This window comes from Choloepus didactylus, chromosome X (genome assembly GCF_015220235.1).
Source record: "Choloepus didactylus isolate mChoDid1 chromosome X, mChoDid1.pri, whole genome shotgun sequence".
NCBI lineage: Eukaryota > Metazoa > Chordata > Mammalia > Pilosa > Megalonychidae > Choloepus > Choloepus didactylus.
Window position 1 is genome coordinate 9,898,584 of NC_051334.1, and position 13,514 is coordinate 9,912,097.

The 13,514-nt window shown below is 40.5% G+C and overlaps 1 protein-coding gene across 2 annotated transcripts in view; it reads left to right on the forward strand.

The window, feature by feature from the left end:
- Positions 1-13,514, forward strand: part of FRMPD4 (FERM and PDZ domain containing 4) — a 231,450-nt gene that overhangs the window by 170,055 nt on the left and 47,881 nt on the right. For both annotated transcript variants that reach the window (XM_037822520.1, XM_037822522.1), the window contains exon 4: positions 12,871-12,916. In XM_037822520.1, the coding sequence (XP_037678448.1) occupies positions 12,871-12,916 (46 nt within the window). The remainder of the gene's footprint in view (positions 1-12,870; positions 12,917-13,514) is intronic.

Below are 13,514 nucleotides of genomic sequence, written 5' to 3' on the forward strand. Positions count from 1 at the left end.
CTTACAGTTATCTATTGCTACATAGAAAATTATCCCAAAACTTAGTGGCTTAAAGCAACAAAAATTTATCATCTCACAGTTTCTGTGGGTCAGGAATCTGGGTGTGGCTTAGCTGGATGCCTCTGGCTCAAAGTCTCTCTCAAAGCTGTAGTCAAGGTGTTGGCTGGGACCATGTTCTCATCTGAAGGACTTTGACAAGGGGAAAACCTTTTTCAGAGCAAAATTCATAGCAAAATTCTCTTCTGTGAAAAACACTAGATAAAAGACAGAAAGTGCCCCAGAATAGCAGTTCCAAGCTTCCACCAGCTGGGCAGGGACTTCTATACCCATAGTGCCTGTGCACTTGGAGAAACCAAGAGACTGTGTTTGGAGTTGTGTGAGTATTTGGTCCAGAAAGCTGCTGGGGAAACAGCAGCTGGAGTCACACCTTGGTGGGGAGAGACCGAGAGACTGTGTTCGGTGTCATGTGAGTGTTTGGTCTGGAGAGCTGCCGGGAAAACACAGCCAGGGTCACAGTGGAGTGGTGGGGAGAAACTATATGAGGCTGTGTTTGGAGGCAGGGTGGTGTCTGATCCAGGGAGCCGGTAGTGGGAGCCACAGCTGAGCACAGTGGGGAGTGCCTTCCACACCTCAGGCACCCGCCTCAGTATCTGGAATGGGTGATAGCCCTTCACATACCCGCAGCTAAGAGCCCCCCATGCCAGGGAAGGGCTGCTGCAGCAAGCAGATGATCGCAGAAGTGAGTAGTTTCCACACCCCGTGCAGCCATCTTTGCAGCAGGCTGGGAGACACCCCTTCATGGCACCATGTCCCAGAGCTTCCTTAAGTGAATTTGGGATTTGGCTGGCTTGTGACAGTGCACACTCCTCCTCCACGGAAGCCCACGGTGTGCACAGCCTAGAGTCAGGGGTGCCACATGGAAGTACAAGGAGCCCTACACCAATCCCAGGAACTTGCGGGCCTACGGAAGACAGGGACTGTGGGGAATTTGAGCTGAAGGGTAGGATGCATTCTGCAGCCCCAGAGTATTCCACCTGCAGCCCCGGGAATGGCTGGGAATACTGGGTCTTATAGCCATCTTCCCTGCCAAACTGCACAGGGTACGCCCCCCACCCACATGGCTGACAGTCCCCACTGCACACAGAAAATTGGTGCAATGATTGGACGTCCACATGGTTTGGGCTCGCTGCATAGACAAAGTTGGGGAGAACAGGCTTGAAGGTAAGAGGTAGCTCAGGAGTGACATCTGCTGGTAAGTCAGGGAAAGTTCACCCCACCAAGCTGTAGTACTGCCAAATTATAGATAATTGTTTAAATAAGTCTACATAGCCTAAAAGAACCCAATCAAGATAAGCAAATTCCAAGAGGCCAAAAACAGAGAATTTTAAAGCATATGAAGAAACCAGAAGATATAGATAACCCAAATGCCCAAATTGAAAAAAAACCAGAGGAGACACAGAACTTGTAGCAATTAATCAAAGAAGTAATCTCAAACACCAGTATCATGACTCAGGATATAAAGGACATCAAGAAGACCCTAGAAGATCATAAAGAAGAATTTTCTACAGTTAATTAAAAAATAGCAGATCTTATGGAAATAGAAGAATCTGTTGATCAAATTAAAAAGATTCTTGAGTCACATAACAAATTTGAAGAAATAGAGGAAAGAATTAGTGGACTCAAAGATAATGTGTCAGAAAGTGAAAGCACAGAAGATGAATGGTGAAAAAAATAAAAAAAAATTTTGAAATGGATCTCAGGGAAATGATGGAAAACATGAAGAGCACAAATATAAGAATCACTGGTGTTCCAGAAGGGGAAGAGATGGGTAAATTAGGACTACAAAGAGTATTAAAAGACATTTTTGGGGAAAACTTCCCAAACCTTCTAAACGACATAAGTTCACAAATCATAGATTCCTGACAAACTCCAAATAGAATAAATCCAAATAAAACCACTCTGAGACATATTCTGATCAGATTGTCAAATGCTGAAGAGAAGGAGAGAGTTCTGAAAGCAGAAAGAGAGAAGCAATTCACCACATACAAGGGAAACATAAGACTAAATAGTGACTACTCAGTGGCCACCATGGAGGCGAGAGGCAGTGGTATAACATATTTAAAATTCTGAAGGAGAAAAATTGACAAGCAAGAATTCTTTATCCAGCAAAGCTCTCCTTCAAAATTGAGGAAGAGCTTAAAATTTTCACAAACAAATGCTGACAGAATTTGCTAACAAGAGACCTGCCCTACAAGAAGTACTAAAGGGAGCCATACTGGCTGAGAAAAAAAGAAAGGAGAGAGAGGTCTGGGAAAGGGCACAGAACTAAAGAGTTTTAGTAAGGGTATGTTTCTTAAAGGAAATAAAGAGAGAAAAAAAATATATCTGACAAATAAAAACCAAAGGATACAATGGCTGATTCAAGAACTGCCTTCACAGTAATAACATTGACTGTGAATGGATTAAACTCCCCAATTAAAAGATATAGATTGGAAGAATAGATCAAAAAATATGAACCTTCAATATGTTGCTTACAAGAAACTCATCTTAGACCCAGAGACACAAAGAAATTTAAAGTGAAACGATGGGAAAAATTCCATGCAAGCTACAGCCAAAAGAAAGCAGGGGTAGCAATATTAATCTCAGATAAAATAGACTTGAAATGCAAGGATGTCACAAGAGACAAAGAAGGACAATATATACTAATAAAGGGGACAATTCAACAGGAAGAAATAACAATCATAAATGTCTATGCACCCAATCAAGGTGCCTCAAAGTACATGAGACAAACATTGGCAAAACTGAAGGAAGCAATAGATGTTTCCACAATAATTGTGGGAGACTTCAAACACATCACTCTCTCCTATAGATAGATCAACCAGAGGACCAATAAGGAAATTGAAAACCTAAAGAATGTGATAAATGAATTTGACTTAATAGACATTTATAGAGCACTACATCCTAAATCACCAGGATACACATTCTTCTCTAGTGCTCATGGAAATATGCTGGGGCATAAAACAAGCCTCAATAGATTTAAAAAGATTGAAATTATTCAAAGCACATTCTCTGATCACAATGGAATACAACTAGATGTCAATAACCATCAAAGATTTAGAACATTCACAAATATCTGGAGGTTAAACAACACAATCCTAAACAGTCAGTGGGTTAAAGAAGAAATTGCTAAATATCTAGAGATGAATGAAACTGAGAGCACAACACATCAAAACTTATGGGATGCATTGAAGGTATTAAGGGGGAAATTTATAGCTCTAAATGCATACACTAAAAAGGAAGAAAGAGCTAAAATCAAAGAACTAATGGAACAACTGAAGAAGCTAGAAATGAACAGCAAACTAATCCTAAACCAAGTAGAAGAAAAGAAATAACAAGGATTAAAGCAGAAACAAAGGATACAGAGAACAAATTAACAATAGAGAGGATAAATAAAACCAAAAGTTGGTTCTTTGAAAAGATCAACAAGATTGACAAGCCCTTAGCTAGACTGACAAAATTAAAAAGAGAAGACCCAAATAAAATAATAAATGAGAGAGGGTACATTACTGTGGATCCCGAAGAAATTTTAAAAACCAGAAGAGGATACTATGAACAACTGTACACCAACAAACTAGACAACTTAGAGGAAACAGAAGACCTCAATCAACCAATCACAAGCACAGAGTTCCAGTCAGTCATCTAAAAGCTTCCCACAAATAAAAGCCCAGGGCCAAATGGCTTCACAGGGGAGTTCTACCAAACTTTCCAAAAAGAACTGATGCCAATCTTACTTAAATCTTTCAAAACATTGAGGAAAATGGAACACTATCTAACTCATTTTATGAAGCTAACATCACTCTAATACCAAAACAAGGTAGAGGTGCTACAAGAAAGGAAAAGTACAGGCCAATCTCCCTCATGAATATAGACACAAAAATTCTCAACAAAATATTTGCAAATTGAATCCAAAGACACATTAAAAAAAATCATACACCATTACCAAGTGGGTGGTTCAACATAAGGAAATGAATCAATGTAATACAACACATTAACAAATCAAAAGAGAAAAATCAAATGATCATCTCAATAGATGCTCAAAAAGCATTCGACAAAATCCAGCACCTTTGATAAAAACACTTCAAAAGGAACTGAAGGGAACTTCCTCAATATTAAAGAAACTTCTTTAATATGATAAAGGGCATATATGCAAAACCCACAGCCAGCATAGTATTCAAGGGCAAGAGACTGAAAGCCTTCCCTCTAAGATCAGGAATGAGACAAGGATGCCCGCTATCACTATTGTTATTCACCATTGTGCTAGAAATGCTAGCCAGGGCAGTCCAGCAAGACAAATAAATAAAAGGCATCCAGATTGGAAAGGAAGAAGTAAAACTGTCATTTTTGCAGATGATAAACCCTGAGAAATCAATGACACAGCTACTTGAGCTAATAAACCAATTTAGCAAAGTAGCAGGGTACAAGATTAAGGCACATAAGTCAGTAATGTTCCTATACACTAGAAATGACCTAACTGAAGAGACACTCAAGAAAAGTACCTAGGAATATGCCGAGGTCCTGCCTCAGCAAATGTGTCAGGGTCCTAAAGTGGGGGTCGGCGTCGGCGCAGCAAGGAAGGAGACAGACACGCAAAGTGTCTGGGACGAAGCTCAGGGCTCCGACAATTTTAATGAAAAAGTGATTTTCTTTTATAGCTCAAAGTTACATAAGCTCTGCACCTGGATCACGCGGGTGAGAGCTGGCAAGCACAGCATATAAATCACAAAACCATTGTTACTCAATTCCAGGGGACATTGGGGTCCGAACAGGGCGGGGGGACCGAGCAGTGTGTGTTTTCATCCCTATGTTAAGACAACTCTATTCCGGTGCAGACCTTCCAAGTTCCTCATAATATTCTTCCTTGTTCTCAGTAATGATCTCTGTTTTGGCTATTTTAATTATTTAGAAGGGCTTGTTTTTGTACCTAAAGTAAATTAGCTGTGGGCTCATACGAGGAACTACTCTCGTACCATAAGCCCGTGGGGTGGGTGCCCAAAGAATTTCTTGTATGCTCTGGCTGCCCGAGGCCAGCCATTAGGCACTAGTGGAGCGTGTTGACCCTGATTCAGTTCTAACCTCGGCAAACAACGGGGCCTGTCAAGGAACCGGGTGATGAATTACGTGGTTTACATTGCTTCTGCTTTGGCCTTCTAATCGCTTTCTCAGTGAAATATTTTTGGATGTCAAAGGGGGAACTTGTGTAAAGGAGGATGTCTGGAAAGGGGCAAGGGGGCTTCAGGCGGCTAAACGGGGTGGCTGCTTTCTCATAGGTGGAGGAGGGGATTCATCGAAAGGTAAAATCATCGGAAGGTGCCCAACACTTTGTCATATCTTTGATTATTATCCAGAGTATATCCCAAATAATAACATTAGCAAAGAAAAAGAGAAAGCAGAAGCACAAAGATTAAAAGAATCAGCATTGCAATAGTCCATCGGTGGTAGGCTTTGCCAGGATCCGTCGAGGGGCCACGCCCACTGCCGTGCAGCACATCCACAGTAATGTTTTCTGTTGAAACTGAGGCCTTGCCATCAGGTTTAGGATGTGGCGATTTGGCTCCCGACAGGAATAAATTTAGCCAAGGATGTAAAAGACCTGTACATAGAAAATTATATAACTTTACTAAAAGAAACAGAAAGGGACCTAAAAAGATGGAAAAATATTCCATGTTCATGGTTAGGAAGACTAATTTTGTCATTAAGATGTCAATTCTACCCAAACTCATCTACAGATTCAATGCAATTTCAATCAAAATTCCAATAACCTACTTTGCAGACTTGGAAAAGCTAGTTATCAAATTTATTTGGAAGGGAAAGCGGCCTTGAATTGCTAAAAACATTTAAAAACATTCTGAAAAAGAAAAACGAAGTGAGAGGACTTACACTTTCTGACTCTGAAGCTTACTATAAAAGCCACTGTAGTCAAAACAGCATGATACTGGCACAAAGATAGACATATTGATCAATGGAATCGAATTGAGAATTCAGAAATAGACCCCCAGATCTATGGTTGACTGATCTTTAATAAGGTCCCCAAAGCCACTGAACTGGGACATAGTCTCTTCAACAAATGGGGCCAGGAGAACTGGATATCCATATCCAAAAGAATGAAAGCGGACCCCCTACCTCACACCCTACACAAAAATTAACTCAAAGTACATCAAAGACCTCAATATTGGAGACAGTACCATAAAACTCCTGAAAGATAATGTAGGGATATATCTTCAAGACCTTGTATTAAGAGGTTGCTTCTTAGACCTTATACCTACAGCACAAGCAACAAAAGAAAAAATAGATAAATGGGAACGTCTGAAAATTAAAATCTTCTGTACCTCAAAGGAATTTGTCAGAAAGGTGAAGAGGCAGCCAACTCAATTGGAAAAAATATTTGGAAACCATGTATCTGATAAAAGATTAATATCTTGCATATATAAAGAAATCCTACAACTCGACAATAGTACAAACAACCCAGTTATAAAATGGGCAAAAGATATGAAAAGACATTTCTTGGAAGAGGAAATACATATGGCTAAACAACACATGAAAAAATGTTTTATCTTCACTAGCTATTAGAGAGATGCAAATTAGGACCACAATGAGATATCATCTAACACCAATTAGAATGGCTGCCATTAAACCAACAGGAAACTAACTACAAATGCTGGAGAGGATATGGAGATATTGGAACTCTTATTCATTGCTGGTGGGACTGTATAATGGTACAGCCACTCTGGAGGACAGTCTGGCAGTTCCTTAGAAAACTAGATATTGAGTTACCCTTCGATCCAGCAATTTCACTTCTCGGTATATACCCAGAAGATCTGAAAGCAGTGACACGAACAGATATTTGCACACCGATGTTCATAGTGGCATTATTCACAATTGCCAAGAGATGGAAATAATCCAAATGTCCTTCAACAGATGAGTGGATAAACAAAATGTGGTATATACACATGATGGAATACTATGCAGCAGTAAGAAGGAACGAGGTCATGAAACATATGACAACGTGAATGGACCTTGAAGACATAATGCTGAGTGAAATAAGCCAGACACAAAAAGAGAGAGATTGTATTGTTACCACTAATGTGAACTCTGTGAAAAATGTAAAATAAATATTTTATATTATAGAACGTAGGGGACCTAGAGATAGACAGCAACCAGTGGAGGGGGAATGATAATCTAATAAGAACAGATAAGCTCTTGAGGGTAATCTTATTGTTATGGGAATGCTCAGGAATCTTATGGTTTGTAAATTTTCTTGGGTATGGTAGGAACATGTTGGAAGCAATGTAGTTATTTTAGATTATTTGTTTTTCTTATTCCTTTGTTTTGTTATGGTTAATTTTCTTGGGATACGGTAGGAATAGGTTGGAAGAAATGTAGTTATTTTAGCTTATTTGTTTTTTATGCCTTTGTTTTGTTTGAAATGGTTTTTTTTTAATTTTTTGATAAATACAGTTTAAAAAAAAAGTGAGGCCCAGGACTAACCCCGATTCAAGGGGAGGAGACTATCCAGGGGTCTGAATATCAGGAGTGTCACTGAGAGCCATCTTTGGAGCCTTCAGGTCACAGATGGGAAAAAGATGTGCAGCACAACCATCAGGTTTCCAGAGAGGGTCTCTACCTTATTACATACTACATTAATAAGAATCTTGCCCAAAATTGCCTTCATTTTCCCTTTGGCTGCCAAACTGGTGGTCTTTTTACTCAGCAGTAATAACCCTCACTCAAGGAGGGAAACAGGAGTGGGAGAGACCTTGTCTGTGGATTTGGTAGAAGCCAAGTTGAGGCTGCTGGTCAGGTGGACTCCGACCTATCTCCTGTGTGTCTCCATTGGCGCCGGTGATGTGGTGGCTTTGTTATGCCCATTTTCTTCCACAGCACCCCCTGAATGTAACTGAGAAATGATAAGGAATTCTGTGCCTCTCATTTGTAGGTATCAGGTTAAAGGCAAGGGTTGGCAGCAACAGCTAGAGTGTTAGTGCTTCATACAGTCCATGACAGGTCACACTTAGCCATAATATGTGGAACGCTTCTGAATGGTTGGTAATTTGCTCATTGTTTCCATTCTCTCCAGCTAAGGGCTCAGTACCTGTTAGGAATTGATGCAATGGATCATTATAATCTCTGTTTGGAGTATTGGAAAGGTCGATCAGATGATGCATTAAACCCCATTCCAGGTGGAGTTGTGTGGCAACTTTTCCAAAAACAAAGGGCAACACTACTTCCTCCAGCTTTGCCGGCAATCGGCTAGGCAGTGATGTTATGGCCGGTCATTTGATCAGAAAATCTCACTGTTCTTTTCACATCTCCAGGTTGAGCTAGGAAGGGAAAATAGAAGGCATCCTGGTGGCTTCACAAAATACCCCAGGATTGAGGAAAGGCCCTTTGGAGCAGAGTCATTGGAAAAATGCTGTTAATCGGTTCTTATTTCTGTCAGCAGTGACTGTCCTCCAGCAGGGTTTAAAGGCTGAGCTGGATGAGCTTGCAGAAAAGAATATTTTTTTCTAATCTCTTTGAAGAACTCTGAAGTGCAAGAAGGAGGAAGAATCTTATTGTCCATTTATTTATCTTAGAAGTTAGAGTTCAAACACCCTTTCACTGTGCCTTACCACCTTCCTTTCCAAATAAAAATATTGCACAGCTTTCCTTTGAGTTATGTTACAATGTCATTTAATGGTTTACAAAACCCTTTCACCTATGGCTGTGAATTATCTGCTTTATTATTTGCTTTTTAAAAGCCCAACTTTCCAGTCTTTGTTGATCAATTACTTATTGCAACTTTTGAAGTTTAAAATATTATAGTTAGATTGTTTGGACTTTATTTTTTTAAAACAAGACTTTTGATTTTTGACAGCAAATATCTTCCCATGTATTTTAGTTATTTGGGTTTGGTTTTGTTTTTTCCCAATCTCTCCAAGGAAATCTCAATGGCCCTTCACTACTCTGTTAAATTCATATCCATCTTTGAGTTGATCAAGAGATCTATGTAGTTGGTCTAGAAGGGAAATATGCAATGGCACATGCCAATATGATTGCATATTGCAATATTAAAATGGTGTAAACATAAAATGGGAAAGGCAGTTAAAGAAAGGTTCCAAACTTTGTTGATCTAAGAATTCGGGAATAGCAACTTTAGCTTCACTGTGGAAAGGGATTTTAATACCAAGCTCTACCTCATTAGAATCTGGGATGCTTCCTCATACAGCTTTGCTTGCTGTAATAGAATCACATTCCATGACACTATAAAATGGGATGTGATGCCAAAGCATGACGTGTGACCACTGATGTTGGGTGACCCAAATACATGTCAAGGGACCTCCCATCAAGAAAGGATAAGAAGAGACTTTTGTTAGAGACAGGCAGAGAGAGGAATGGAGGACAGCTTTGACGGGAGTGGTTTAGGGTTAAGATTCAACTACAGTTTTCCCTGCAGCTCAGCACTGTGAGGCAGGGATCAGAATGACATTTTGAACAAACTCAACTAATCATTTAAATAGAGGTTGGCACAGCAATTTGAAACTATTCTTCAAAATTAGAATATTCACTTGGATTTATTATGAAATTATACTTTTCTAAATATGCTTCTCACTGGATTTTTAAAAGTCTCAAAGTGCTTTAGGCCTTCATAAAAAGAAAATAAAAGTTATCTGATTACTTGATTGTGGCATTTTCAGTCTCGAGTCTAATCTTTCTGTTGCGGCTGTTTCAAAGGGGCCTAGATCTTTTTTTATATATATATATTCCTACCCAGGACTGGATTAGGAATTCTTAGGGATCCAAAACCTCACGGAGTCAATTCTTCTTGTCTGGCAGGTTGTAATTAAGTCATTATAGATGAGAGAAAACAGAAGAAAAGCACATTTCCAGTCCTGATGATAAATAACATTTTGAAATATTTTATTTCAATTCAGATAACTTCACTTATTCATTAAATGGTAAAATTAAAGTCAATCTAGATAATGTTTTGGCAATTTACAGAACATTAATTTAGGCATAAAAACTTTAAATGCCATAAATATGATAGAGATATTTTGAAAAACGGTTCCTATTTGCAAACGAGGTATGCTGAGCAATGCTTATTCCTGAAATTCTTGACAGAAACAAAATGCTGTGATAAGGTCAAGTCATGGGTGGAAACTGCTTTTGAGATACTTATAGATTGTGAGGTTACATACCTCTCTTTGTTAGTGTGGCAGACAGAATCTAAAATGGCACCCAGTGATCTCGGCCTCCTGGTAGTCACAGCCTTGTGCAATCCCCCCTCCTTTAGTATGGGTGGAACCTGTGACTTGCTTGTGACCAATGGACTATGGCAAAAACAATGGGACATCACTTCCATGATTATGTTACATAAAATTGTAACGGCCATCTCACCAGCAGACTCTCCTTTGCTGGCTTTAATGAAGCAGCTTGCTGTGCTGGGGAGGCCCATGCAGCAAGGGACGGAGAGTAGCCTGCAGCCAGCAGCCATCAAGGAACTGAGCCCTGTTGAAAACCACGGAAGTGAGCTTGGAAGTAAATCCTTCCCATCTGAGCTTTCTGATGAGACCGCAGCCCTGGCCAATACTTGGCTTGAAGCCTCGTGAGAGAACATGAAGCAGAGGACCCAGCTGAGCCGTGCCCATATTTCTGACCCACAGAAACCATGAGATAATAAATGCGTATTGTTTTAAGCCACTGAATTTGTGGCAATTTGTTACACAACAATAGAGAGCTAATAAAGTTAGCATCTGTGGGAGGCAAAATAATGCCCCCCCCCAAAGATGGCCACATCCTAATCCTCAGAACTGTGACATGGCAAAAGGGACTTTGCAGATGTGATTAATTTAAGGATCTTGAGAGAGGCACGTTATCCTGGATTGCACAAGTGATCCCAGTATAATCACAAGGGTCCTTACAAGTGAAAGAGGGAGCTAGGAGAGACAGGGAGAGATGTGATCCTACACTTTTGGCTTTGGAGATGGAGAAAGGAGTGCAGGAATGCAGCTTCTGGAAGCTGGAAAAGGCAAGGAAACATGTCCTTCCCCTGCAACCTCCAGAATGAATGAATGCAGCCTTGCTGACACCATTTTAGCCCAGAGAAACCCATGTCAGACTTATGACCTCCAAACCTGTTAAGACAGTCCATTTCTGTTGTTTTAAGCCACTAAGTTTGTGGTAATTTGTTACAGCAGCAGTAAGAAATGAATACACCATCTAGGCTTATTTTTCTAACATCTAAGAGGAAGAATACGAGTCCTTATCCATGAGCTTGTCTGCTCCACATCCCCAGGTTCACCTGTCCTCGGCCCTAGACACGGACACTCAACACCCCACCCTCTGTAGGGAACATCCTCATCCCCATTCCCTCAGAGGCTAGCAGCAGAATTCCTTTGCGATATAAAGCCAGGGGGGAATCATTGGGTCATAATGTTTATGACACTGAAGTTGACCTAGTAGAGCCAGCTGTCTCCCCAGGACTGTGACATGTGTCTACAGACTTCCCAGCAATGTGTGATCCTTCATCTTATGCATGGAAATCTCATTTGATTACCCTGATGCTCTATAACTCCATCTAAAGAAGATACTGGCTGTCTACTCCAGTTATTGGGGCCCTCTGCCAGCCCTTGGGAACTGGAAACTCGTGAGAGTAGATAGGCTACTGTCAGCTGTGAGCTGACCACCCCCTCACCATCATCCTCAGTGTCCTGACCCTTCCTTGAGTTGCAATTCTAGTCCCCCTTCCTCTGCTCTGTTGATTCCTCTCTTCCCCTACCCCACTCCATACCCCATGGCCCACACACACTGCTGTGGCAAGTTGGTAGAACACGGTCCAACACAGCCAGAAGTGAGTGGGCCAAGCCACAAAGGAGTTAGTGCTCGAAATGTGACTTGCAGTGGCTTCTTCAAGGGAACAGCCTGTGTCACCTTACTCATTTGGGCAATAAATCACAAAAACAGGTAATTAATTACAACCCAAAGTAGAAAAAGTCAGCTCTTCCTCAACAAAGTGGCAACTGACCTCTCTCTTATACATGATACAAAAGGAACAGAGGAAGGAAGGAAGGAAGAAAAACTTCTATAACCCATTATGTGATTTTTCTTTCCCCCAAGAGTCTGAGTTATTTGAAAGGTTTGGGTTATCTGGAGGAAATGAAATAAACCATTACATTATGTTGTTCTGCTTTTAGCTACAAAGTGCTCCCTACTGCGAACAGCATTTCCCAGTTGGTGCCTGTCTGAAATATTTATTGGGCCAGGGTCCTAGGTGTACCCACATACTTAGCAAACCACATGGTACAGAAGGAGGGATTTGCTGGGCTGCTGCCTTTACATAAGAAACCGACAATGCTATTTTTCCTTCCTGACACCGACCCTGAGAGACGGAATCATGTTCAACAAATTGACAGAATTACTAAAAATCTCTCCCCCTTAACAAAAACTACCGAGAAATTTTTAAGCCACAAAGAAAAGTAGGTTATAAGAGAATCAGTTTTGAAAGCAGTGAACATGTAAAGAGACTGACTGAGTTGATGCTCCTAAAACTGTTCCAGCCCTCGGCAGAGTTTTAGTTTAAGGCCCTGCTGTTAGCGCAGATACTATCGCCCAACATAAACCTCATGGGAAGCTTTCGATTGGGCTATTTGTTACACTTGGGAAACACTTGATTTTTGTTTTCTCTGTTGTCTGAGAGTACTTCTGAGCTTTTTGATTGACTCTGCCCTGGGAGCCTAAAGAACTTTCACCAACACATCCATATCAAAAGAAAACTGTTGCTGCTGGAATGCAGGCTCTGCATTTCATAAATATGTTTGTTTTTCTCTCTTACAGAAGCTGCAAAGAATCGATACTCCTCACGGTCATTCAGCCTTACCCTGTAAGTGTGCTGTGAGTAAAAGTGCCACTGCATGATCTCGGGCTTCTAGTCCCTTTCCTCACCACCTTTATCTGCTCCAGGAAAACCACGATGAGTAACATCAGAGAAGAATAGCACGTACTCACAATACGGCTTTAGAAATCTCAATTATTTGTACTTCATACTCCATGTCTAAACCAGTCACTGGAGGAAAAAGAAAGTAACGCACTTTCTAAACATCATGAAAGACAATACGCTGTTCGGTCCTATGCTGCTCTCACATCTGGATGTGACACAAAACTCAAGACTTTCCTGTGGCTTCCAGCTTAAAAATCTCGGGTCTAGTGGGAATATCTAATTGTAGGCAATTGAAGCATGATTGTTTTTCATAACCCCTTCCAAGTAATTTTGTAGAAGACTGAATATTCCATCAAGGCTTGTTTTAAAGATGGTCATTAGAGAAAATATGGTCATGAGAATATTATTTCAGCAGCTGTGGTCAGGAGAGTGGAGAGTGATTAAAATCATATTGAACTGAATCCTCCAGTTCCCATGGTGTATTTTTGACCACTTTATGGAGGTATAATTTGCATACCATATAATTCACTCATTTCAAGTG